The following is a 24,328-nucleotide window of genomic DNA, read 5'->3' on the forward strand; positions in this document are numbered from 1 at the left end:
CACAACTGAAACACATTTTACTCATCAGCCTTCAAGTTTATTAGGAAAAAACTTGGCTTAACTTCAGGTGCACCTGCTTTTCTTTTAACACTTCCTTATTTAACAAGCTCCTCCCCTCTCTCCCTAATCACTCAAGCAATCCAGCCCTATCTTATCTTTTTTTAAAAAAATACTTTTTTCATCATAACCATTTGTACTGTTTCATGCCCAGTTCATAGAGGCAGCAATGAGATCTCCTGATGTCTCTCACCCTTGTGCTGTTGGCCTTTTTTCCTACTATTATGAATTTGCCAATAGTCCTTATTAATTCCTACGTGACAGTCAGCCAGGAGAAGGTCATGTATTTTCCCTTCATTCCCAAACTTGCACTCTCTGCATCATTCTGAGTCATTTTCATCCTCAGGGGTTTCTTTTCTGTTTGACATTTGCCTTAAACCTCATTGCTCTTCCAAATAGTTCTCATAACAAAATCAGGTGGGTTTTGTTGTTATTTTATTTTAATCTAATAAATGTCTCTAACTTCATTCTCTCTGCAAAATCATGGTTAATTTGATACTGGAGCCTTTTCATCATCTTTCAGAAGTGTTTTAAAAAAGTATCCCAGTGAAATCAGACTGCTTGATAATTGTCTGGGAGGAAATAAAAATTCTGGTTTCAAAAGTTACCTTCACTTCAGAAATTAAATACTTTGGGGCTGATTTCTGCTCTCCTACAATCCTTTGTATGACTCACTACAGCCCAAAGTAGGTGCCCTCAATTCTGCATTTATAAGGCATCATTTTCATCTGCTTACACTCCTTTTCCAGTACTGTTCTTCCTTCTGACGTCTGAAATTGCCACAATTTGAGCACTTTCTGCTCCTGCATTAAACATGCCTGGCTCAGGTCACGGGTGGGCTGCTCTTCCTCATCCTTTTCCTCAAGGAAGACACGTGCAGGGAGCAGAAAGCTGTGTTTTGGCCGGGGTTGTGCTCTGCTCACCTGTGCCTTGTGTTCTAGGAGGGGCTGGAAGAAGCAGAGGGAGGAACATGGAGAGGGTCAGGTGGGTGCTCACCTGTAGGACCTGGGGAGTTGGGGAATCTGCAGGCTTTGGGGGCACTTTGGGCTTCATTTCACACACCGTGGTGGACAAGTCTCAGCACACTGGGGACCAACTGCATCCCTTTTCCCAGTGTCCCAATTCTCCGATGGGAACAAGATGGATGGCAAAAAAGCAAGAAGTGAAATCCATGAGCTCAAACCAGCCCCAGATAAGGCAGAGAACCCCAAAAGGCTGGGTCACTACTGGCCAAGGTTTGCAAGAGCCTGCAAAGGCTTTCATGTTCAGAGAGGTGAGACATCTCCTGCTCCCTCTGTCACATAATCAGCAATGACAACACGCTGTAGGCAAGGAGAAGTTTGGAGACTGCTGGATTCCACTGTGGCTCCTTCCCACAGTGACAGTGTTTGTTCCTGAGCTCAGGAGCTCTGACAGAAGTTCTGTGCCCATGAGCTCTGTCCCAAAGGGACTGTGTGTCGTCACACTGAAGAGTTCTCCACAATCCTGCCATGGGCATCAGTGCAGGTGGCAATTCTAACAGTGACCAGGGACAGACCTTGCCCAGTGCACAGAGCACAGGAGAAGAGGTGGCAGCAATGTGGCTTCATTACCTGAGACAGGAGCAGAAGTGCTCCCTTTACAGTGGCAGATTCCCCACTCCATGGTGCTCCTGGAACATCTCCCCTGCCCTGTTTACCTGGCTGGAAACAGCAAGTGAAAGGACTGTGGAGTGTTCCTTAAAGAGAAAAGCACCTCCTGCCTGCCCAACTTGTCTCACATTCATGTTGCACACACACCACGTTTCTCTGAAAATCATATTTAACCTTTTTTAATTTTTCTTGCTAAAAATCCATCTTAGGAAGACAGTGCATCTTCAGGAGGCCACATTTAATTGCAGCAGTACAACAGGACCCGCCTAAATTCCATTCCACTTGCACCTATGGAATGAAGGGGAGGAGGCCAAGATCCCCAGGGTCCCTCCCACCTTTGCCTGATAAATTGAAACACTCCTCAGTTGATTTGGCAGGTCACCCTGACCCCCGGCTGAGGCACTCAAGCAGCTTTTACAGCCAATGACTGCAAGGGCCTGGCTTATGTTGGAATCTGCTGATTGCCAGCTTTTCTCTGCTTTTTCTTCTTCTTCTTCTTGACCTTGGCTCCAGCAGTGTCCATCCCACTGGAATATTCAGAGACCAGGAGCTCAGCAAGGCGGTGTTTGCCCTGGGTCTTCTTGAGCAGCTCAGACCTGGGCAGGGGGAAGAGCAGAGGAATTAAGGAATTAAAGAATTAAGAACCCCTTTCTCCTGCTGGGTGGGTTCCTGCAATGCCACTGACAGTTGCACATTAGAGAAGGAGCAGCTCCCTTTCCTTGAAGCTTGATTTGAAATTCTGCCTCATGCAGAATTAGGTATTGTTGTGACAGGTTTTCACAAAGGTGGCAAAATATCACGGCGTTTTTCAAAGCAAGCCTTTGTTCTGTACAAATGCTCTTGCAGGGGTGGTGGAGAGAAGGAGGGAAGCTTGTGTGCCTGGAGGCTGATAAATGAGGTGACACAGCAGTTTGGAAATAATAATAATAATAGTAATAATAATAATAATAAACAGCCTAACAGCCTGATGACATTGAACAATGGAAACATTTTATAAACAGAGCTTAAATCCAGAGCTTGAAAACACAACCCTCTCTCAAACAAACCAGGGGAAAAAATTAGTGTCATGAGTCTAAACCCAACAGATCCAAAAGGTTTTCTTTTCTTGCAGTGTCCTGCAGCCATCACATGCACCTCACAGCCTCCCTCTCCAGAGACTGGCTTTTGCAAGGGTAGCTGCATTTTGCCAGGCCACCAAACTCCAACATGGATCTCCCTAAACTGCCAGCTATAAATATAAAAACCCACTCAGCGTTTTCCCACCACGAGTTCTGCCATGTCCTGCTCTATAACCTTGGGCAAATCTCATCCTCAGTTATTTAGAATACAATCTCTTGAGTGCAGGACCAGTCATTCTCTACCTCGTTCTCATGGTCCTGGGCACAACAGGGTGTCCACAGCTACTGCTGTTGGCATGTCCCATGTTCTCACCACCAGAGTCACAGACTGGTTTGGGTTGGAAGGGACCCTAAACATCATCTCATTCCTTTCACTAGCCCAGGTCCAACCTGAGCCCCTTCCAGCCTGGCCTTGAACACCTCCAGGTGCTCCTCTCTGAGCAAGTTCTAGTAAGGACCTGTAACTCATCTCAAGTGTGTCCAGAAAAACAGAAACCTGTCTGTCCCTCTGAACAGCAGCCCCACAGCCACACCAGTGAGCTCCGGTGACAACACAGGGACTCAGCAGTCCTAAAGGTGACACCTTACAGCAAAAGCCCCTTCAGGTGTCCAAACCCACTGGGCACTGAAGAGAAGGAAGAATTTCTGGCTGCAGCAATGGATCAGCACATTCAATGGGCCAAACACACAGGGAAGGCAAAGGGAACTCTTGGCTGCCTGGGGTATTTGCTTGCTCCCTTCCCACAGCCTGTGCAGGTGTATCCTGTGCTCAGCCAGTGGGTAAAGCTCCTGTTTGACACCTTGATTGTTGTCTCCAAGCATTTCCTACAGTAATTCCTAGGTTTCCAAGCAACAGACCAGTTTACTTAACAACAGGGAACTCTTCTGCTGCAACAGGACAAGGAATCCACCAGTAGCTGCCGGGCTGAGCTGCAGCTCAGCAGGGAGGTTGTCCAACACTTTATTATCAATCAGGTGAAATTGCTGCCCAATTAGTAAATCAATACTCCCTGCTGAGGTGATCAGCTGCACACAGAAAAGCAGGGATGCAGGGAAAAGGGAGTTTTCTCCCTCTAACCCGGGGCCACAAAAATCAATGGAGTTGTGCTCTGGAACCTGTGCTCATCACGGCCAGAAGAAAAGCAGCTGTCAAGGCCTCGTTTAACCATGAGATGGAAGAGCTACAGGGAACAGCAGCAGCACCAGCCTGCAGTGACAGCACACCAGGAAACTGCACCAGCTCAGGAGCTCTGATTTCTGCTGTAAAGCTGTAAATTCCCCTCTCTTCCCAACTGGTGACAGTCTCTGGGGCTCTGCCAGTGCAGCAAGATAACCATAGGGCATCTTTCCCCACCAGTGCCATGAGACAAAGCCCAGGAGAACTGAGCCAAGACCTAAAGACTCACCCCCCTGAGCATCCTTGGGCAAGGTATTTAATGTCTTTGGCCTCCATGTTCATTCTCCCAGCTCCCTGTTTTCCCCTGTTGCTGAGGGCTGGTGGGATGTTAATTTAAGGGAGCTGTGTGGTGATACTGTGGCAAAAAGCTTCACAGAAAGGCTGTAAATGTAAAGATGCATTTGCAACACAGACAGAACCCATGTTCCCATCACTGGAAAAACACATGGATTATCAGCATCTCTTGCTGTGATCTCATGTCTAGGTATACTGAGACAGAGGAAGGAATAAAAGACTCAGGTTTAGAGCTGCCTGTGCACATCTGTAATTAAGCCGCAACCTCACAAAAGCTGGTACCAAGACCCTCAGCAGAGAGAAGGAAAAGGAGGAACTGTCCCCGGATGACTGTTATCTCCTGAAAGGCTGGAAAAGACCAGGTCAAAGTTTTCAAGACAAAAAAAAATCTGTTCTCCTCCGGAAAACTGGAATGATTTTATTCACTGTTTAAACACAAAAAACTTGTAAATCTTTCTAAATACATCACTGAATGATGAAAAGGCAGGAGAGGAACATCTGGAAGAAAAAGTGTCCAGTGAAGAAAAGAATAAAACCCTTCTTTCCTCTGCTTCAGTTCCCTTCTACACCACTTACAGAGCTATTCCCAGCATGCTGCTCCCCTTCCCCACTCAGGAGCCACAGTGATCTTAGGGATGCTGGTGCTGCCCAACCCTCCAATTCTGAGGAAATCTGAATGGTTTAGACTGATGTCCTTCTCCTGGGTCTCGTTTGCTAGCTCAGAAGATGACTCTGCTTCTCTTTTCACCTCAGTGGTGAGTGAGCTTGTTCTTGGAGGAGTCTCTCAACCTGGTTGGCATCACTGCCTGTTCCTTTGTCTCGCTGTGTGAGATGCTGCTGCAATGCAGTGCCCAGGTGTAGTGACCTTTAACCAAATCCCTGCATCTGCAGCAACCAAAGGCTCCCAAACTGCTCCAGCTGAGGACAGAGGAGGAGGAAGTTCTGACGCACAGTCCCAGAACTCATGGTGTGTCTTTGGAGGAGGCCGTTCCATTTATCAGGAAACATTTCAATGTGGATTGCACCATCAATCTGCCTGACAGCATCTCCAACAGCTCCTTGACACTGTGCCAGCAGCAGAGCTGGGTTACCTCTGGGCCAAGGCTGCTGCAACACCTGCTTTTCCTACTTATAGCATTGGATGAACCATCTGCAGCCAACACAACCCTGTTTGGGTTGGTTTTGCTGCTGTTTTTTTTGCAGAGTGGGGGCAAGAAATCCATCAGCAATCCTACACTGCTCTCGACAGGCCAACAGATGGCCCAGGTCCTCTGCTCCCAGCTGATGCAGATGCTTGAGAAGATCGAGGAAAATTATTACCCAGGCAGAGTGAGCACCAAGCCTGTTCCACAACACTCAGGGCAGGGTGGTCTCCACACTGGCATGTGCTGAACAGCAAAGCCCACCTTGCCCTGCTGAAGGCAAATGCACTTCAGCCACACAGAAACCCCAGGCTCACTTTCACTGCCATCCCTTGGTCTTCACCCAATAGAAAAAGGACAAAAGCAGCACTGGGAGGCTGGGAACCTCCAAGGATTCTTGCTTCTGTCAGGCCCTTTCCCAGACTAGAGGACAGAATATATTTCAGTTAGAGAGGGATGATAGTTTCTGGTGCACAGCCCCCAGCACAGAGGTTTTCCAGCTCTGTGTGCAATCACTGTTCACTTGATCAGAAATGGAGCAAAGGGTCTGTGCTGCAGCCACAGTGGAACAGGACAGTCATAAAGGGCATTGCTGTATGCAGGAAACAATCAGATGGATTTTACAACTATAAAACTTTAATTTCATAAGATGATTTCTCTTACAACATCATGATGTGGTAGCCAAGACTCACCTGTGTCCCTGAACTGCCTTAATAAGGAGTGATGGTGATGTTTCCTTTCACAGCAGCCATGGCTCTTACTCTCATTTTTGGCTCCCTTTGCCCATGGATACATGCTCTTACCTGAGCTCCAGTTTGGCTTTCTAGAGCAGACTGCCCAAACCAAGTGAAATCCCCAGTGGGCACAATTCCAAAGTTGCATTTTGACTAATTAGGTTATATCAGGAAAGCTCTAAATGTGCACATAAAAACTGGCACGGAAAGTGCTTCTAATGATGAGACAATTGCTGTGTAGAGGCCCAGCAGCAGCTCTGAGTCACAAACCCTGCATTAGTCTTTTCAAAATTGTCAATGCCAAGGTGTTCAAAAGTGAAACCAAAGATGTGAGGTGGGAGAGAAGTTAAAAAGCTGCAAGTGCTGCCCTGACCATGTGTTGGACACAGGGGCACAAGGTCTGTTTGCCATGAGTTGTCTGATTCTACCTGACCATGCTGAAGAAAGAATTAAAAGCCTTCAGGCCATGCCCATCTCCACCCCAGAGCAATGGCACTGTGCTAATGATGCAGAGCAGCTCTCAGACACCTCCTCCTAATCCCATTTTATGTGAGGGTGGGTCTTAAACTCTGAAGTATGAGGGAGTTTTCACCTTTGTTTTTGTATAAATTTTTGCATACGCTGTAGCAATTCTTGATACTCATAAGTAAATTCAACCTTTCTGAGCATTTATTGCATCAGAGGTTCCTGCAGCAGCAAGTTCCACAGAATCAGCTGAACTAAAGAGTCATCTTTCTTTGTAATGGCTTGAACTCACAAAAAAGCCAAATTAAGCTACAATTCCTCACTGCAGTGAAAGCTTCTGGAGGCACACACTGGCCTTCCTAATTTCAAAGGGAAAGCAGACCCTCAGTTGCACAGATTCCTAGGAAAGCCCAATGCTCCAGAATGCAAAAGCCTGAGCAGCACAGGGATGCATGGTGCAATGGCAGTGGGTCTTTGGCATTTGCATTGTGAAGGAGTCAAAAGACAAGTCTATCTGGCCTGTCAGCCACTTCCTCGGCGTGCTGCGACTCCACAGTGAACCAAGGACAGCTAATCCCTCAATGGAAGTGGGATCAGCTTCCTTGCCTCTACCCTGCAGTCAAAGCATGAGCCCAGACACTGACTGAGCTGAGGTACTGTAATTCAATATGCAGTATCTGGTTTGTGTGCTCATCTCTCACCTAAACACAGCATTGCAACTTTCGAAAAACATCGCCAGCAATTATTTTTCCGTCTTCAGATGGGGTTTTGCAAGCTCCACTACAGCTAAGGGGACAGCTGGTTTGGACAAAGACCTCTCAAAAAACACATGGAAGTTTCCATGGGCATTGAGGAGAGGTCTGCTCCCACGTTTCAGCAGTGAAACATCACACACCTGGCTGCTCCCTCTCACTGTCTCACCTTCCCCCAGCAGGCTCTCCAAGGAGGCATGAAGCACAAAAGGAGACTTCAAAAGAAATGAAAAGTTTTCTTTGTCCTCTTAAGGAAACATTTAATGATTGCTTTTACCCCACTTTCAACCTGGAGTGCCTCCTCTTTATTCTCTAGGCAGGTGCTGAGAGATGAGGCTTTAGTGAGCAGCCTGATTAAAAACCAGTATCAGATGTTGGGAGACAATGTGTAATACGACAACCAACACTCACAGCATCATGTGAGAAATATAATTAAAAAGATTGCTCTGTGACTGTGCTGTTATAATTTCAAGCCTTGCATTTTACAATTAGAAACCATTTGTCTTCTAAATGGCAGGCGAAGTTTTGCTTTCTGCTTTGTCAGTGTGAAATCCAAAGCAATTCTCTAAGTTAATAGCATTATCTTGGATTTATGCAAGTGCAGACTGAATTTGAATCGATATTCACTTTCTCTAAACTATCCTATAAATACTAATAAACCCTCTCTCTCTATTTATTTATTTTTTTTAGCACACACAGAGAAAGCTGATTAGAACCAAGTTTCACAGGCAGGAACATTTGTTGCACATCACAACTTTGGCTATTTTTTGCAGGGTTTTCACTTTGCAGATGCTCCCGGATTTGAAATCTGGAGGTTGAGCCGTGACGGAGCTGTGCAAAGTCTGCCCACTCTCCTTGAGCTGCAGTTCTGTGATCCACGTGCAAATGAGCTCTCAAATCACTCTCAGACCATTTGTTCCAACACCTCCACATCCCCCAACCCCACACGTCCTGCGTGTAAATACCTACTGTATCTCGAGCTTGTCTGTGCTATAATGGGATGAAGACTCGGGGAGGAGGAACCCCCGTCTAAAAGAGGTTTGTAACAAGGGAAAAAGTAGCTCTAACAGAGTAGCAACATCACAGGAACAGAGAGAGGCATTGTTATAGGCCAAGTAATCCTGTGACACGCTACTGTCAGTCATAGCTTGACACCCTGCTGGGCCAGCAAGACATCAAAGCCCACCCCATACCATCTTACATGCTCTTTATCAGCTAATCAGGCTATTCTTCCCGAAATAAAGCTCCCTTAAATCCCCTGCTCACAGGGGCATTCCCATCCTGTTGCCCATCTGCTGAGGAGGGTCAGCTGGAGCAGGAGGCAGAGCAGTGGCCTGTCCCTGGTGGCTGCTGAAAGCAGGACAATGCAAGCTCCAACTTTTTATTTTAAAATCCCTTCCCCTTGCATTTTTTCCTTTTCACAGGATAGGTGCATGTGCAAGAGAAGTGCCCAGCCCTGGAACAATTATGTGAATTAGTGCATGGCTAATGGAGTTTGTACAACAATTACATGGAAAGAGTCTCAATTGGTGCTGATAAAGAAAAAAAGATTTTCCTTCTTTGAATTATTGCAATGATTTCACTGGCAAGGCAGAGGTTTGGATCCTGCCATTGCACTAGGGAAGAGTGTGTCCATAGCACTGTGATCCCAAAAGGGAGGATTATCTGTCCTGTGGAGCCAACTCAGAGCAGCCAGGATCAGATACACTGAGAACCTTCAGCTCCCTTGCAAGCACAGAAGAGGCTTCAGGGCTCCTCCAGCAGCATCAGGGAATTCCAACTCCTTACACAGAAGAGGAGTGCCCAGAACAGCCCTGAGCACACACTAGAGGGGACAGAGCTGCAGCTCTGGGCTTGCTGCAGACTGTTCCCAGGAGAGATCCCACAGGGTTTTGCAGAAATGCTTTTACCAGAACTACTCACACCTCCAGATTTGCAGAAGGATCATTTCTACCAACAGATCTGCTTTTGATTTACACTCGATTTCTGGAGCAGGCCCAACCACCATGAGGAGCAAAGCACAGCACAGCACAGTGTGTCACCCCATGTTCCTCGGCTCAGGAACATCAGACTGACCTACCTTTTTGGTCTTGGTTTGGTTTTCCTCTTGGAGCCTGCAGCTGGAAGAGCAGTCAGGTTCTGGGGGGCATCTCTCAGCCCAAAGCTCTTGGCCACATGACCCAGGTGGAGAGATTTGATGTGGAAGATGTGCTTGAGGTCCCTGGGATAGGTGGTATAGGCACAGAGGAAAGACTGCAGTGCTGAGGGGAAGGAAAAACAGCAGTGAATTCTGTTTGTTGCTGCATTTTGACATATATATATACACACATATATATATACACACACACATAAAGATTCAGCTGTTCCAGCTGAAAGGTCTGGTCCTTTGGGACACCTTTTGCTCACCAGCTGGCAGAAAAGGTTGGCACGTTAGCAAACCTGTGAAGGTTGCACAGTACTGGTACAATCCCAAAAGGGGAAGGTAGGTGCTGGGGAGGTGTTAGGAACTGAAACAAAGCTCCACTGAATGGCACTGGGTTAGCTTCCTGCAAAGCTGCCCCTTTGGGCACAGAAGGTGAGTTTGTAGCACATCTCTCAAGAGTCATTGACACTGAGTGGCAGCAGATAAGAGGAGAGTAGGAACAGAGATGCAGGGACAAAGAAAGAGAAGCATGGAGATGGCACAGGAAGACTCCTCTGATATTAGAGTCCCAGTAGTCCATGCATTTTTCACCAGTTACCAGCTAGTCCCTTATAAATATCTGAGAGCCAGATGGATTTCCTGACTCATCAGCACACTGAGAACAGAGCTCACCTTCTCAAAAGGGAAAAATAATAGAACTGTGTGCAAATTTCCCTTCCCATCTTTATATTCCTGTAATGCCCTTCCCTCAGGGCTCATTGCTCTAAAGACAATCATCCACTAATATGAGCACTACCTCTGCTCCTCCCCGTCCCTGGAACGTTAACTACACCCGGGCTGGCCCCTGCTCTGGGAATAGAGGGACTTCCAGGAAGGAAACTCTGCAGCTCAGAAAATGCCTCCCCTCAATCCCCTGCTGCTCCTCTGTTCGCTAAACCTCCTGTGTCCCCCCAGCCCTCACTCCAAATCACCTCCTGCACCTTCCTCTCCCTCTCACTCCCGGCAGCACTGAGCTCTACACTCTCACCTCTCCTGCCCTTGCCTGTTGAGCCACCGGACCAGCAAGTTTGCCCACAGCTTATGTCTAATCTCTTGGCAGCAGCCGGAGATTGGAGTTTATGAACAGTAATAAAAATGTCATTTTAGCAGATCAGCTCCTGGAAGGACCCAGGGAATCCATCAAAGCTCTGTTTACTGAGCAAAGCGAACTCCTTTTCCCAATCGATGAGAAGAAAAGATTGAGTTTTTTGCACCTTCTTCCCAATTTCACAATGCTGCTCTTTTAGAGGCTGCTGAGCACCCAGAGACCTGTGCTTTTCCAAAAAAGAGAATGCTAAATTCCAGATACTGCCTCAGTGTCTCGTCTGAAGGCCATCCTTCTGAGGGCTTATAAACCAGCTCAAATGCTCTCAAAAACTCTGTTCTGCTGCTTTTTTTTTTCATGAAGTTATTGGTCAAATTCACCTATGAGAAGGTGTAACTCTTCAAAGGGAACAATAGGAATTTGCTCCCACTTTGAATTCAGTCCCACTGGAGCTAATACAGCTGTCTGCCTCACAGCATTTGAAATGGCTGATACTAAAGATCCTGTTATTATGAAGGCTGAGCTCACCTCCTACAGTCATGCAGCAAGGAAAAGCTGCTGGTACCAACTCCCCAGGTCAGAGATAGAGAATCAAAGTGTCAAAGGCTCCCCTCGTCCCAAAGTCCTGACAGACATCTGCCAGATCCAGCTTTGAGTCAATGCACACAAAACCAGGGAGAGCTGCAAGGCACTAACCCAGAGCTGAACTGAGAGCCTTGGCTGGACCTGCAGGTCACAATCCCAGCCCAGAAAACTGCCTCAACTCTGAGCAGCTCAGAGCTCAGATGTTCATTACAGCACCCACAAGACTGAAATGAAGACCTTTGTGGATGAAATTCTTTTAAAAATCTTTACTAGCAGGTCTTTAGACCTCTCAGTGTTGCCAGAGCCATGTTTTCTGGCTTTTATGTGCAATTAGAGTGGCCAGACACTGAAAGCTTTATTGGTTTGGTTTTTTTTTTTTCAAACTTGAAATTCTTTTATGATTTTGTGATCAAAGAGACAGAGCTTTAGGAAAACAACTCACAAAGACTGGTAACAGAGCTGGTCAGGCCATAATTCATGTACAGGGTTCCTTATCTTCATGCCACAGGAACAAACTGCCTGAGCTGTTGAGTTTTTGCCACACTGACACAAGTCTGAGGTAACATGTACTGGCTTGGAGTGGGATTTGGACTTGTGCTCATGTAAGACAGAGGATTTAGACTGGTCCTTTGCACCTCTGCATGCCCATTTTTGTTCAGGAAATATAAGTGTGGAAAAGTGAAGAAAAGAAAAAAACCAGCACGTTCTAGGTATGATGGAGGTTAGATGGGCTGGTTTGTTGTTATTTTAAACAGGGGATGAGAGGGTAATGAGATATGAAAAGGAGACAGGTGACATAACCTGTTCCCTAGGATCTGAGCTGGCAGCCAGCTCCCAGCACTGGCCCCAGGGCATGGCCTCAGCATGGTTGGATAAACTGGGAGGCACTTTGCCAGAGCAGGAGGGAAGGATGCACCAAAACCACCACGGATTTGAGCCTCGTGCCACAGCCCCAGGCTCCTGAGACTCTGCTGTCCCTTTCCACTCATGGGTGCTGAGGAAAGAGAGGAGGAGGCAAAATGCTCAAGTGCTGGAAAATGAGGAGGAGGAAAGCAGGGTTTGCTTCCTTACCCTCTGAAACTCAGGGGCACACAGGATCAGTCTCCTGAGCCCTTTCTGGCCCCAGAGCTCCGAAATAAAGCACCTATCACCATGCCAAGCCTTGGGATCAGCACCTTCCACTTCCCAAAAGGTGCTCCACTCTTGATAAGGTTCATCCTTCAGGTAGCCCAGCCAGACCCCTCCTCCCACCCACCCTGCTGCTGATCAGTCAATCAAGTTTGAAGGGCAGCACCTTCCCTGAACCATTTGATTTGAGTGTGAAAAACACGGGACCCAGAGCCAGAAGGGGAGAGCGGGCAGGGAGCCACTCGCCTTTTGAAAGCAGGCTGCAGTGCAAACACTGCTTATTAACATTGACTGGGTCAGAAAATGGGGAAAAACAGAAAAAGAGAGAGAAACAAATGCATCTCTGGCACAGTTTCCAGTTGATTGTCTGCCATGAAAGCAAAAGCCAGCTGCCATGTTAATTATTCATGATGCCTGGCTCAGAGGGGAGGAAGAGGGGCTTATGGAAGCCACTCAGCAGTGGAAAATTTGCATATGTAGATAGCAGAGTTGGAAAAAGAGGTGGAGTGCTCCTGTACAAGATAAATGGGATGCACAACATTTCAGCATTTCCTGATGTGGCTAAAAAAGTTACTAACACTGAGGTCAGCAACAAGTGTGTGTGGGGAGGTGTGTGCACAGTGACACTGGATAAAGAACCACAGAGTTTTTTTAGGTGTGACCAGAGTTACTCACTGGTTGTTCCTGTCACAGGCATCTCAGATTGGAAGTTTGCATGGGGTACAAGAAATCCCAAGGGAGCAGCAAGAAGCTCATCCATGCAGAATGAAGGATTATGATCATGTTAGTCACATGCTTTGAGACTGTGGATTTAAAAGAGCAGCGACAAAACTATACCACACACCTGAAAATGGGTGCAAGCTGCTTGTGTAGCAAGTCCAACACTTCCACTGCAGGAGGAAGGTGTTTGAAAACTCCAAGGAATTGAACTCAGCACTGCAACTGCTGGAGGTGGGGTGAGATTTCAGCCCAGGGGGAGAGCAAAGAGTGAAACAGCAGAATTTCAAGCACTCTGCCCCTCAGTACAGCCACACATAATCAAAAGCATGCAGAATGATTTGGGTAAGAGGGTTGTCAGAGGAGATACTCTGGTCTCTCTGCTGGGTCATCACCTAAGAAGGGAGTACAACACTCAGAAAAAACCCAGCACCTTTGACATCCTGAACAATCACTTCTCAAGATTCCAAACAATTTTTGTGATAAACTTAACTTTTATCTTGAGAACAGCCTCCCCTTCTCCAGTTTCTCCAGACATTGTATAACTCCACAAACAATCTCCCCATATGGTTTGGGACCCCTTGGAAGGTGATTTCAGAAGGTGAGCACATGAGGCACACTTGTCCCACACCTCTGCAGGTACACAGACTGGTAAACAGGAATGATGCAGACCACTAAAATTCATCTCATCAGCACCCCCCTCAACTGGAAATGCTGCAGAACTGAAATAACTTCTACACAAGCTTAGAGAGCAGGACTTGACTTGGAGCAATGAGGTAAAAAAGAAAACTATCAGGAAGGGAGATGTGGGAAGAGGAAACTCTAAAAAAGGGGAAAGGCTCCAGTCCTAAATACTGTGAGCAAGAATGGATTAGTCTCAAAAGGATTCAAAAAGGATTTGCATTTTTTGGACTTGTCTTAGTAACTCATAGTCAAATTCCAAGTAATTGCCCAGGAGCTCTGGGGCCTGACTTCCCACAGTGCCCACCCTGCACCACCTTTTTGGCTCCTCTCAGGAGACAGTTTGGTGTTTCTTTTCCTACCACATCCCCAGCAAGATTTTAATCTTTCTCTCAAATCTGTCTTCCTCACGATTTTCCAAACTGAGAGGAAGAAGGGCAGAGTCTCTTACAGTGCTCAGTGAGAACTGCTGTGCATCCTGCCTGGAAAAAAAAGCAGATCAAACCCCAGACTTGTACACAGCTACAGTTTTTAAGTCCATCCCAGGTTTTATTCATCCTGCCTTTTTGAGTTGTTGCCCCTCTCTCTTTTTTATCTCCCATCCCACACAACCAGCTCCACTCAAAGACCCTTTCCTGGTCAGGGTTCCATCCTTTCAGGCTTCAAATTCACCCCTGGTGTGAATGGGAATTGCAGGAGGATATGATGGAGGAAGTCACCCATCCCCTTCCCAGCATAACCCACACAACCCACTCACTGCTGTGATTGGGTCAAAGCCCTCAGACGTGAATCCCACTGAAAGCCAAGACTAAATCTCATTTGCACCTAATATGGGAACGCCAGAAATTAACATTTAATATCACCACAAAGCCTTCTGGGCCTGCCTCAGAGCCCAACGGCCCCAAAATGTTTCTTCCAGGCCTTTTCCCTGATGCTGTGCCCCAGAAGAAAACCTTGGCAGCTCCTCTGAGCCCTCGTGGGATAAATGGAAGGAAACTCACTGACCTTTCTTTGCCCACCGGACATTCCCCTCGCTGGAGTGGACGAGATTTTCAAATTTTGTCTGCAGCACCGTGGCCCTCTCCCGGACTTCCTGAGGGTTCTTGCCACAGGATTTCTACCAGGGAGGCGGAAGGATTAGAGGAAAGAGAGAATTTGAGTCGGGAATAATGAAGCAGTTTACAATAGATTTAATAACAGTAAAATCACACAGCAACTACCCAGGGGCCAACAAAGGTAATCCTCTCAATATTACTAGAGGAAAAAAAAAAATCCAGATAAAGATGTTAAAGTCAGAGCAGCCAGTGAGCGCTGTGTGGTGGGGAGAACAAATCAGTTTTAATTTTGTGTTTTCTAACATCTATCATCTATCTTTTTCCCTTGCTTTTCTTTCCTCTTCCTTTTTTTTTTTTTTTTTTTTTTTTTTTCTTCTTCCAGGTACAACAGGCCAGATCCCACTGCTTGTTTCCACTGGAATTATTTGGAATAACTGCCCCCAGACCCTACACTAACAGAGTGATGGTGAAAGTTCCCCTGTGCACTTCCCCAAAACACCCATGGCAGGAGGTCACAAGATCCACCACGAGCCCCAAGCTCCACAGAAGAGACCAAATTCAGCACCTGTGAACAAAGACAACCAAATGAACTTCTCATGAATTCCAGCATGGATTTCTACATGAAGTTTCCTCACTGTCAACACATCTTTGACTGGAACTGCCATCACTTGGCTCCTCTAGAGCAGGACAAGCCCCTTGCACCAAAGGCACAACAGAATAAACTTCCTCAGGCCAAAGGGGCAATTTTGTGTTCCAGCTTTCCTGAGATCAGACTGTGGGATGCAGCTCAGGAAATGGAAAACAAGCATTCCTGGGAGCAAGCTGTTACTGGGAGGAGAAGAGAGGCTCTCTCCCTCTCCAAGGGATCCAGGCAGAGAAAAGAAATGTGGACCAGAAAACAAGTGAAATTTTTGATGGAAAGCTGACAGCCAAGTGCAAAGCCAAGCATCCATGAACGTGCACCTCTCCCAGAAAAGGGCCACAGTTCTCCAGTGTGACTCAGACAGGAACCAGCATCCAAGTGTGAGAGTGCCAGATCCAAGGCAGCAACTTGATACTGGTCAGACCCCTCATCCGAGCAGGGCTGACTGAATACAAACATCCAGCTCCTGGGATTCTGCAGGAGGCCTGTGCCAAGGCAGCAATCCTGTTGTTCTGCCCTGGCAGATCTGCATGCTAATGCTGCAAACCCCTTTCCCCTGCACTGCTGCCAGTCTAGAGGAGCCACATCCCACTGACACCACAAACAAACCCCAGGGACTGTGGGGGCTGCCAGCACCTGACACAAAATGCTCTCCTGTCCCAGACGTGCCACTCTGTACCCAACAGCTAATGTGCCCAGAGACAGAACTCAAATGTAGTTTAAATGCCCTGCACTGTGGCCTCTCTGAAACCCAGGATCTCACAGCTTCCAGCCATTGGGTAATTCCTCAATAAAGCAAACACACTTGGGGCTGGAGCTCCTGCTCTCTCACTGCCTGGACTGACTGTCCACCTGCATCTCCAAAGACAGGCTGGCTACTTTAACACGTGAACTCTCCCAGATGTCTGGTCTCTGCTGTCTCCCAGTCCCCTCAAGAAAGGCTCACAACCCATCTCACAGAATCACAGCATCACTTAGGTCAGAAAAGACCTCCAAGATCATCGAGTTCAAACTTGGACTGATCATCAGTTTGTCAACCAAACCATGGCACTGAGTGCCACGTCCAGTTTTTCCTGATCACCTCCAGGGATGGGGAGTCCACCACCTTCCTGGGCAGCCCATTCCAATGCTTGACAACCCTTGCAGTGAAGAAACTCCTCCTAATGTTCCACCTGAGCCTTTCCTGGCACAGCTTGAGGCTGTGTCCTCTCCTCCTGTCCTTGTTCCCTGGGAGCAGATCCTGACCCCCACCTGGCTGCACCCTTCTGTCAGTGAGTCTTCCCTGAACCTCCTTTTCTCCAGGCTCAGCCACCCCAGTTCCCTCAGCTGCTCCTCACATAATTTACTCTCTGGATTTACTCTTTGCTGCCCTTCTCTGGACACTCCTTTCAGAGACTTCAGGTGTGCCCTGAAGCTGAGACTGTCCCCAGCCCAGGGGCCTCTGCAGAGCTTCAGTGACCCCTAAGAGGAGCTGAAGAGGCCACCCCCTTGTTGTCACCACCAAGTTTCCACCGACGTGAAACACAAAACTTTCTGGCCCCGCCTGCTCCTCCCGGCCCCCAGCACTTTCCTTTTGTTAAGCCTCCTGGCAGCACCAAGTGTCACCTTCCCAGCGCTTTTTAATATGAATGTGAAATTAGTGAGGTTTGCCCTTTCCCCTGGCGGACAGAATCCTCTGTTATTAAAAAGTAAAGCACTTTAATAATGAAAACTTTTTCTCTTTTTCCTGTGTTTTAACTGTTTAAAATTAATGAGAAGGGCATAACGGTTGTCAAAGCGATATTGAAAGCTGGGTAGCCAGGACCGAATAAGCACGAAAATCCCTCCAGAGTGTTAAATAAACAGTGCTTCAGCCCCCTCTGAATCCCTGTGTTGGTTATTGTATACATTCTGTAACAGCACTCAGAATAGATCTGAGCACCGGGGAGGCAGAAAGGTTTCAGAATTCCAATAAAGGCCTCAAATTAAAGACAGCCTGGTGCGAATTCCAGGAGAAAATTAAAGAGACCTCAAGCTTAAGTGACAGGTGACTTGCTTCTGTGTCACAACTGTCAGGGGATTTAGTGATAATATGGCAATATATTACAAAGGACTTTTCTTATTCCCCCCTTTAGGTTTCAAAATGCGGCATCTCTTCTTCCTGGTGCTGGGGGAAAATAAAAAAAAAAAAAAAAAGTAACACAAAAATGAGGGATAAAAAACTAGGTGCATAATTTTCAAAGTGTGAGGTCAGTGCAAGAGATATAAATAAAAAAAAAGCAAATGGCAGGAAACATAATGTCCTCGGAAAACAGCTTCTCCCCTCCTATCTCCACCTTGTCTTTTATCCCCTTCAGACCCTTGAGACAGATCTCATTTTAAAATTGCACCCTAATGGGCACGAAAAAAACCTCGTGTTTGATTCCTGTCTTCCAGGGAGGTTCATCTAAAAATCCAAAAAAAAAAAAAAAGAAAAAAAAAAGAAAAAAATCCCCACCCCAACAATAAAAAAAAAAATCTAAATTTAAAACTGACTCAGAGGCAAACTGTGAAAATAAAACCTGCCCATGACTGAGCATCTGGACAGATCAAATAAATCAGTGCTTCTGGAAGGGCATGGAAGCCATTCCATGTGCTTTACTCACACAGGCAAGCTTTAATCCTGGTTTGGATGAGTAGGACAATTAATTTGAGACCTTACACATTTTTCCAAGACCCCAAAGATAAAAGTCTACCCTAGAGGTTTGCTTGATCTGTTCCCCATCTAAATTTGTTCCCTCTGTTAAATAAGCAGCACTGCTGCCATCATAGAGAAACAGTGGGATAGGAGAACTTTTTCTGCTTTGTGGTTCCTTAAAAGCCTCTTCTGGCAGATCCCAAACCACTGGGATAATGACTATGGACAATAACAATATTTTTTAAGCCAAAAGAAGAAATGTCAGAGAAAAAAAGTCAGGGTGCAACGTTATTTAACGTTGTTTGAGACATCAGGGGAACTCTCAAAAATGCCAACTCCACAAGGAAAAGATACATGGATTTCTGTCAGAAGAAGGAAACTTCCAGTGATAAAGATGGCAGGTTTTAGGTTTGAGAGGTTGGGATAAGTACTGGAAACTTCTGATTTCATTAAGAGAACATGATAAAAAAAAAATTCGGAACACAGTAAGACTAGACTGAGGTAGGAAAGTTCGTTCTTAAAACAGGAAAAAAAAAGAAAGATGGGGAAAACCCACCAAAAAGCCTGTCTGTAACATCTCCTGCTTCCATTATACTTCAAAACAAAATGAAGGATTTTGTTTTAATAACAACTTTTTACTAACCTCCACATACCTTCTCTAGAACTCACCAAGTCCCCCTTGCCCCCCTCCATAAAAGTTGAAAGATCAAATTTATTCTCTTTGTAGGCAGGTGAACATTCACACGCCCAGACATAGCCACATATATATTTCATATACCTAAATATAAAATATACATTTTACAGGCACTTCAGCTTGCTCCCTGGCTGCACACAGAAGCCCAAAAAAATACATGTTCCAACGTGGTACTTATAATGGACTTGAGTTGAGGCAATGAGAACTGAAGAGCATCATAATGAGGTTGCTGTGTGCAGGACTATAATATATACATGACTCAGAGCATGGAGAGCTGAGAGCAGAGCTGAACCTCCCTCCAATGGCAACGTCCCAGTCGGATCAGCTTCAGCTCCTCCTGACACCTCCTCACTCCCTCCCTGTCCCACTGCACTCCCAGCTTATTGTACTGTCCATGTGCCAAGTTTAGGGAATTTAATAGAGGTTAACCCTCCTGAAAACTTGGAAAATGGCACTGCAGCTTCCACTCAGGGCCTCCATGGCAAAATAAAACATGGAGCTAACAAAACACAACAAGTCCTTGATTGCATTCATGTATTTTTCAAGTAAGTCCTGAAGGAGTCTGTTTCATATTGACAGAACTGCGGTAATTCCATCCCCATTAAATGATACAGAGGTTTTCCCATGAAGAGAAACTCTATTCTTAAATCCCAATTCTTTCAGATTGAAAGAACAAAACCTGGTTGTTCTGTAATTCTAAGTTCCTGCAAGAGATTAAAACCATCCCACAATCACAGTGGATGGATCTCAGCTCCAGTGAAGTCAACAGCAAAATCCCACTCACTTTGATGTCAGATGGAAAAGAGGAATTTAATCCCACCTTTGAAAGCAAAAGGATCCAAGTCCTTCTGTGCAAGTTCTTGCATGGCAGGGCCTTGCCCAGCAGCACTGCCCAAACCAGCTACTGCTCCTTTCAAAGAGGGGCTGGGTTTAGAGCTTTTGGAAAGAAAGGAAGAAAGCCAAAAGAAATCTATTTAAAAAATTCTGTGCTTATATGTGTAGAGCATCTGACAATTTGGAAGCATGGTAGAAATATCATGATGTTTTGGTAGCAAACAGGTTTGGTTAGGTTTTTGTTGCTAAAAAGGCATTTTCTCCTGTCACTTTCCAAAACTTAAATTGTAATTTCCTGGAACAAAACATGTTCCCCTTGCCTACTTCCCATGAAATAACATTTGCTCCCACATCTGAAACAGCCAATATTCTGTCCCATGTCAGTAACAAATTTAAAGTACAATTTCTGCATAAATGGAATTGTGGAAAAAGTCTTCAAAGGAAATCTGAAGTTACCCCCCTGTAAGCACATTTGAGACAAAAGTATTTATACATGAAACTATTTAAAATAATTTCTGCACTGACAAAGCACAACTGAACTTTGTTACGAGGCGGTATCCTAGGCACAATCCAGGCATTTAAAACACAGGCATTACAGGCTGATTTCAGCCAAAACCAGTGGTGGGAGAGAGCTTTAAATAGAGCTGCATCTCAGCTGAGCTCAGATCTGGCTGTGTGTGAGGTGCAGGAACACTGAACATCTTTCACAGGCTGTGTTTACCAGGAACACCACGGCTCCCACCAGCCAGCGCCGGGAACAAGGCGCCTCAGACACGGGGTAACAAAAGCACGGGCAGGCAAAACAGCAACAAGAGGGGAAAAAAAAACGTGTGTGTGCTGCATCATGCTTGACACATTCTTGACTTCCATTCAAAGTGCAGGTTCTTGCAGGATTTAATTTGCCAGAGCGCAGCAACGCCCGAGACATCAATTGCAAATGAGTGAATTCTGTGAATTAGCAACTTGCAGGCAGACTCAAAGCTGGCCCAAGTCAATAAAAAGGTGCCTGTCAACCCAGGGAGCTTTGTTCTAGGCTCCAAGTAAATACAGATGATAAAAACCTTGATGTAACATATCACCAAATGCATTTTCCTCATTTCTTGAGAGAAGTTTAGAGCCATTTGTCATCTCCCACAGTATTTTAGTGCAGAAAACACAGAAACACGGAGCTTTTGCATTCAGAAAATTTCCTTGTCTGTTACAAAGACATTTGCTGAAGAGTTAGTAAGCAACTGCTTTCTGGGCACAGCAAAAGAGTGAAAAATTGTGATATGAGGTAGTTCTACAATCATTTACACTGTCCGACATCATGGATGTAAAGACAGACACTAAAGCAGGAACACTTGTGATGTTGAACTGAAGTAAAAACTGGAGCAATTCCAAAACAGCAGAATAACTCACCTTGCTTCCTGGTCTGTGCAACTTGAAGCGATCATCTTTCATCAGGCTGGCTAACACCTTCTCCATCTTCAGCTCTGAAACACTGAAGCAACAAAGACAAAAATTTACTGTTTCTCCTACTCTGAAACACAGAGTGGAATGAGCCACAGACTGGTAAAGGAGAGCAAAATAATTGAGATTCACAGTTCAACTTGAGACTTTATTCCTGAAATACAGGAGGTCTTAGCTCACACACTCCCTCATCACCCCTGAAAGTGGAACTACTGTAAAATCCAACCCCCGGCTTTCAGTGACACAGAGAAACAGTTTCACCACAATTTTGTCACTGTTTTAAGTCACCAACACACACACTCCAATTCCAGCAGAGCACCAAAATAACTGAGGGTGGACCTTCCATCCACTGAAAGTCTCCTTGGCTCTCAACCAAGAGGTACTGATTAAAGAAATAAATTGGATTACACTTCCATTATTGTCCAAACTTTTCTTTCCTTGCATTGAGAAGCATCAGGACAATTGGGAAGCACCTGGTTAGAGCTGCAGCAGCTCAAAACATTAATGCTCCTTGGAAATTTGCTCTGTAATTATAAAGACTAAGATCTGCAGCCTTCACCTTGAACCCAAGGGTTGTCCAACATTTCTTTTTTCAGTCAATGCCATGGGCAGGGAGCAGAAGGTTGTAATGCAACTGTGAGAAAGAGTGACTGAGGATCCCACAGGCTGGAATCACAGTGCCCAACCCTCACTCAAAAGATGATACTTTCATATTCACACACATTTGTTTCCACTCATGTTAGTGACCACGCTCACAAAACCAAAGAGCTAAAGCTAAAGACACAGCTGCTTCCTCTCATAGGGACACAAGTTCAGAGGGTAACAACAAAACCCCGAGGAACTTTTCGTATCAGCCAATTCTCCTGCAGTTTCCTTTCCTCTGGTCACATCATCACTCTTCCTTTCCCACAGGATCCTACATGAGTCCAACTCCTTGCTGCCTCACTCAGAGGCCTTTCCCAATGGACAAACTCACCCTCCAATTCATTTATAGCCTCAAAAGCCACCTCTGACACCAGACACACAGTTGGATTTCCTTCCCCGCTCTGAGAACTCATCTCCTCTCTTCATCTGAAGTGCAAAGCCAAAGCCCAGCCCATTAGAGACTCCACAGCATTTTTTTCTTTAAATACAGGAGACTCAGTCAGCTGTCCTAGCCAGGCTTCACACTGGGCATTTATTTTCATTCTGTCGACTCACATTCCTCCTGTAGGCTCAACCAGATGATTTATTCTCCAGTTCTGCTTTCAAGACACTGCTGGGTCCTGCTATGGCCCAGATATGGAAATGCTTACAAACCTGCTTCATTTCCAAGTGAGCAGTCCTGCTTAAAGGTGCATTTACAGGAGAGTAGAAATTCTTTGTCCTCTTTAATGCTGTCTTAAGGGGCACACACACCCCAGGTGACAGCAGAGGAACAGCTGTGCAGTTCCAGGCCATTAATATTACAGCTGCATCCAAACTGGGTCCCACTTCCAAGGGAATTACTCAGATCATAAAGGCTGATGTCTGTGGGCCCAGATTTTCTGTTATGGGCAAAGGTCATGTCTAGAAAAGAAGCCAAGGAGTTCACTTGGGATTAAACCAATCTAAAGAAGAGAGAAATCTTTAGGGCCCAACAGTTCTCAGATTCCTGAATCTCAGATGGTCAGAAAGCTGCCTGTGGTTTTTGAAAGGAAGCATTGCTGGTATTCTTCAATTTGTGAAGTACAGAAAGGTATTATACCAACAAGAATATCTTCCTTTCACTCCAAGCTCTCTAACATCTGGCTAGCAGGAATGGATGAATCTCTGCCACAGTGTGTGACTGGATATTGTGATCCTCACCTGTTTCCCATCCTTCCCAGTTAAAGCAACATATACCTTTACTTTTGCAACCTGCCTTTTCAACCTCAGCCAACTCGGCATGACAGCATAAGGAAAGGAGAAGGTGCAGAGGAACAGCCATCCAGCCTGGAAGGGATGGGCTACAGTGGCCATCAGACACCCTACAAGGGAGAGCAGCCACTCCATGTGCAGCTGGGCCACCTCATGCACAGATTCCTTCACAGAGGATGCAGAGAAAGGCGGGGGAGCGATGGGGGAGAAAGGGAAATGGAGCATAAAACGACAACCGAGGGTTTCTCTGTTTGGTTTTGAAAAGTCTAACAGCAAATTAAAACATAAATGGCAACCACTTAAGCAAGAGGAAAGCAGACCTCCCCCTTCCCCCTGCAAAGGTTGCATTGACAGGGCTATGAATGAAAATGTCAAACCTTTGACATTGATTTGTCGGAGTTGTCACCCCCTCTCGGGTCCTCCCCTCGCCTGGCTTGTCGCCAGCAACAGATCCCTGAACTGGGTTCACAGCAGGGAGCAGGAGAAGGAGCTGGGAGGGGGGAACAGCACAACCCCAGAGCAGGGAGGGAAACAACTCGTGCCTTCACGGTGATGCCTCTTCCTTTATAAATTAGTTAGGCTGCCGTTAGCAGATAAAGAAATTATCTGATAGCTGTCGAGGCAGGCGCTGTGAGATTGCAGCTAAAGGGACTAGAAGAGACATAAAGGAATAAAAAAAAAAAGTGAACCTCACATTTCTTCTGTTTGTTGCCTCTTCCCTTTGAAGGGAAATCTGTTAGTTGTGCTTGGAGCTGAGACAGAACATTTTGGAGTCTAAACTTTTTTTTTTTTTAACAAAAAGGAAAGAGGGAATGTAGAGAAAACATGAGTGTTCAAGTGTCTGCACATCCACATTTACAGCTGGGCAGAGCAGCCACAACTTCCAGCCACACAAAGCCCAAACAGAAAGTTGCAGAGAGAGGAGGCAGCTTTGCTGAGCCCCAACGGGAATTACTGATCTCAGCAGAGCCAAAGTGAGATCGTTTTGGCAAAGGCTAAAGCTGCTTTTCCACACTGGAAGCCAAGGAGAGGCTTCAGGTACCGGTGAAAATTAATTGCGAGCGATTTCCAATTTCAAAGGCAGTCATCTCTAATTCCGAAGTGGATTTTCATCCAGGAACAAAGCCACGTCTGCTCTCATTACTTCCGACTCTCAACATTCCTGGACTTACTCCCATGCATGCTGGGGTGGGTGGAGGGGTTTAGGAAAAAACTCTGGGTCAGATCCTCATCCCCTGTAAACCAGCAGAGCGCTGCTCATTTACACCAGCTGAAGGCTGCGGGGACACATCTCACGCTTTGTCTTCTTCAGAATACATATTTTATGAAGTATTTACATTTCAATAAACCCAGTGGGAATTTCATTTAAAAAAAAGGGGGGAAAAAAAGCCCAACAAATTAAAATGAA

The 24,328-nt window shown here is 45.9% G+C and overlaps 1 protein-coding gene across 1 annotated transcript in view; it reads right to left on the minus strand.

The window, feature by feature from the left end:
- Window positions 1–1,907: 1,907 nt before the first annotated feature.
- DDX31 (DEAD-box helicase 31) overlaps window positions 1,908–24,328 on the minus strand; it is a 43,313-nt gene continuing 20,892 nt past the window's right edge. The window contains exons 17-20 of the mRNA XM_066332800.1: window positions 20,992–21,073; window positions 14,714–14,825; window positions 9,451–9,631; window positions 1,908–2,284 (exon numbers count right to left, since the gene is read on the minus strand). Coding sequence (XP_066188897.1) covers window positions 2,131–2,284; window positions 9,451–9,631; window positions 14,714–14,825; window positions 20,992–21,073 — 529 coding nt within the window. The 3' untranslated portion in view covers window positions 1,908–2,130. The remainder of the gene's footprint in view (window positions 2,285–9,450; window positions 9,632–14,713; window positions 14,826–20,991; window positions 21,074–24,328) is intronic.

This window comes from Sylvia atricapilla, chromosome 19 (genome assembly GCF_009819655.1).
Source record: "Sylvia atricapilla isolate bSylAtr1 chromosome 19, bSylAtr1.pri, whole genome shotgun sequence".
Lineage (NCBI taxonomy): Eukaryota > Metazoa > Chordata > Aves > Passeriformes > Sylviidae > Sylvia > Sylvia atricapilla.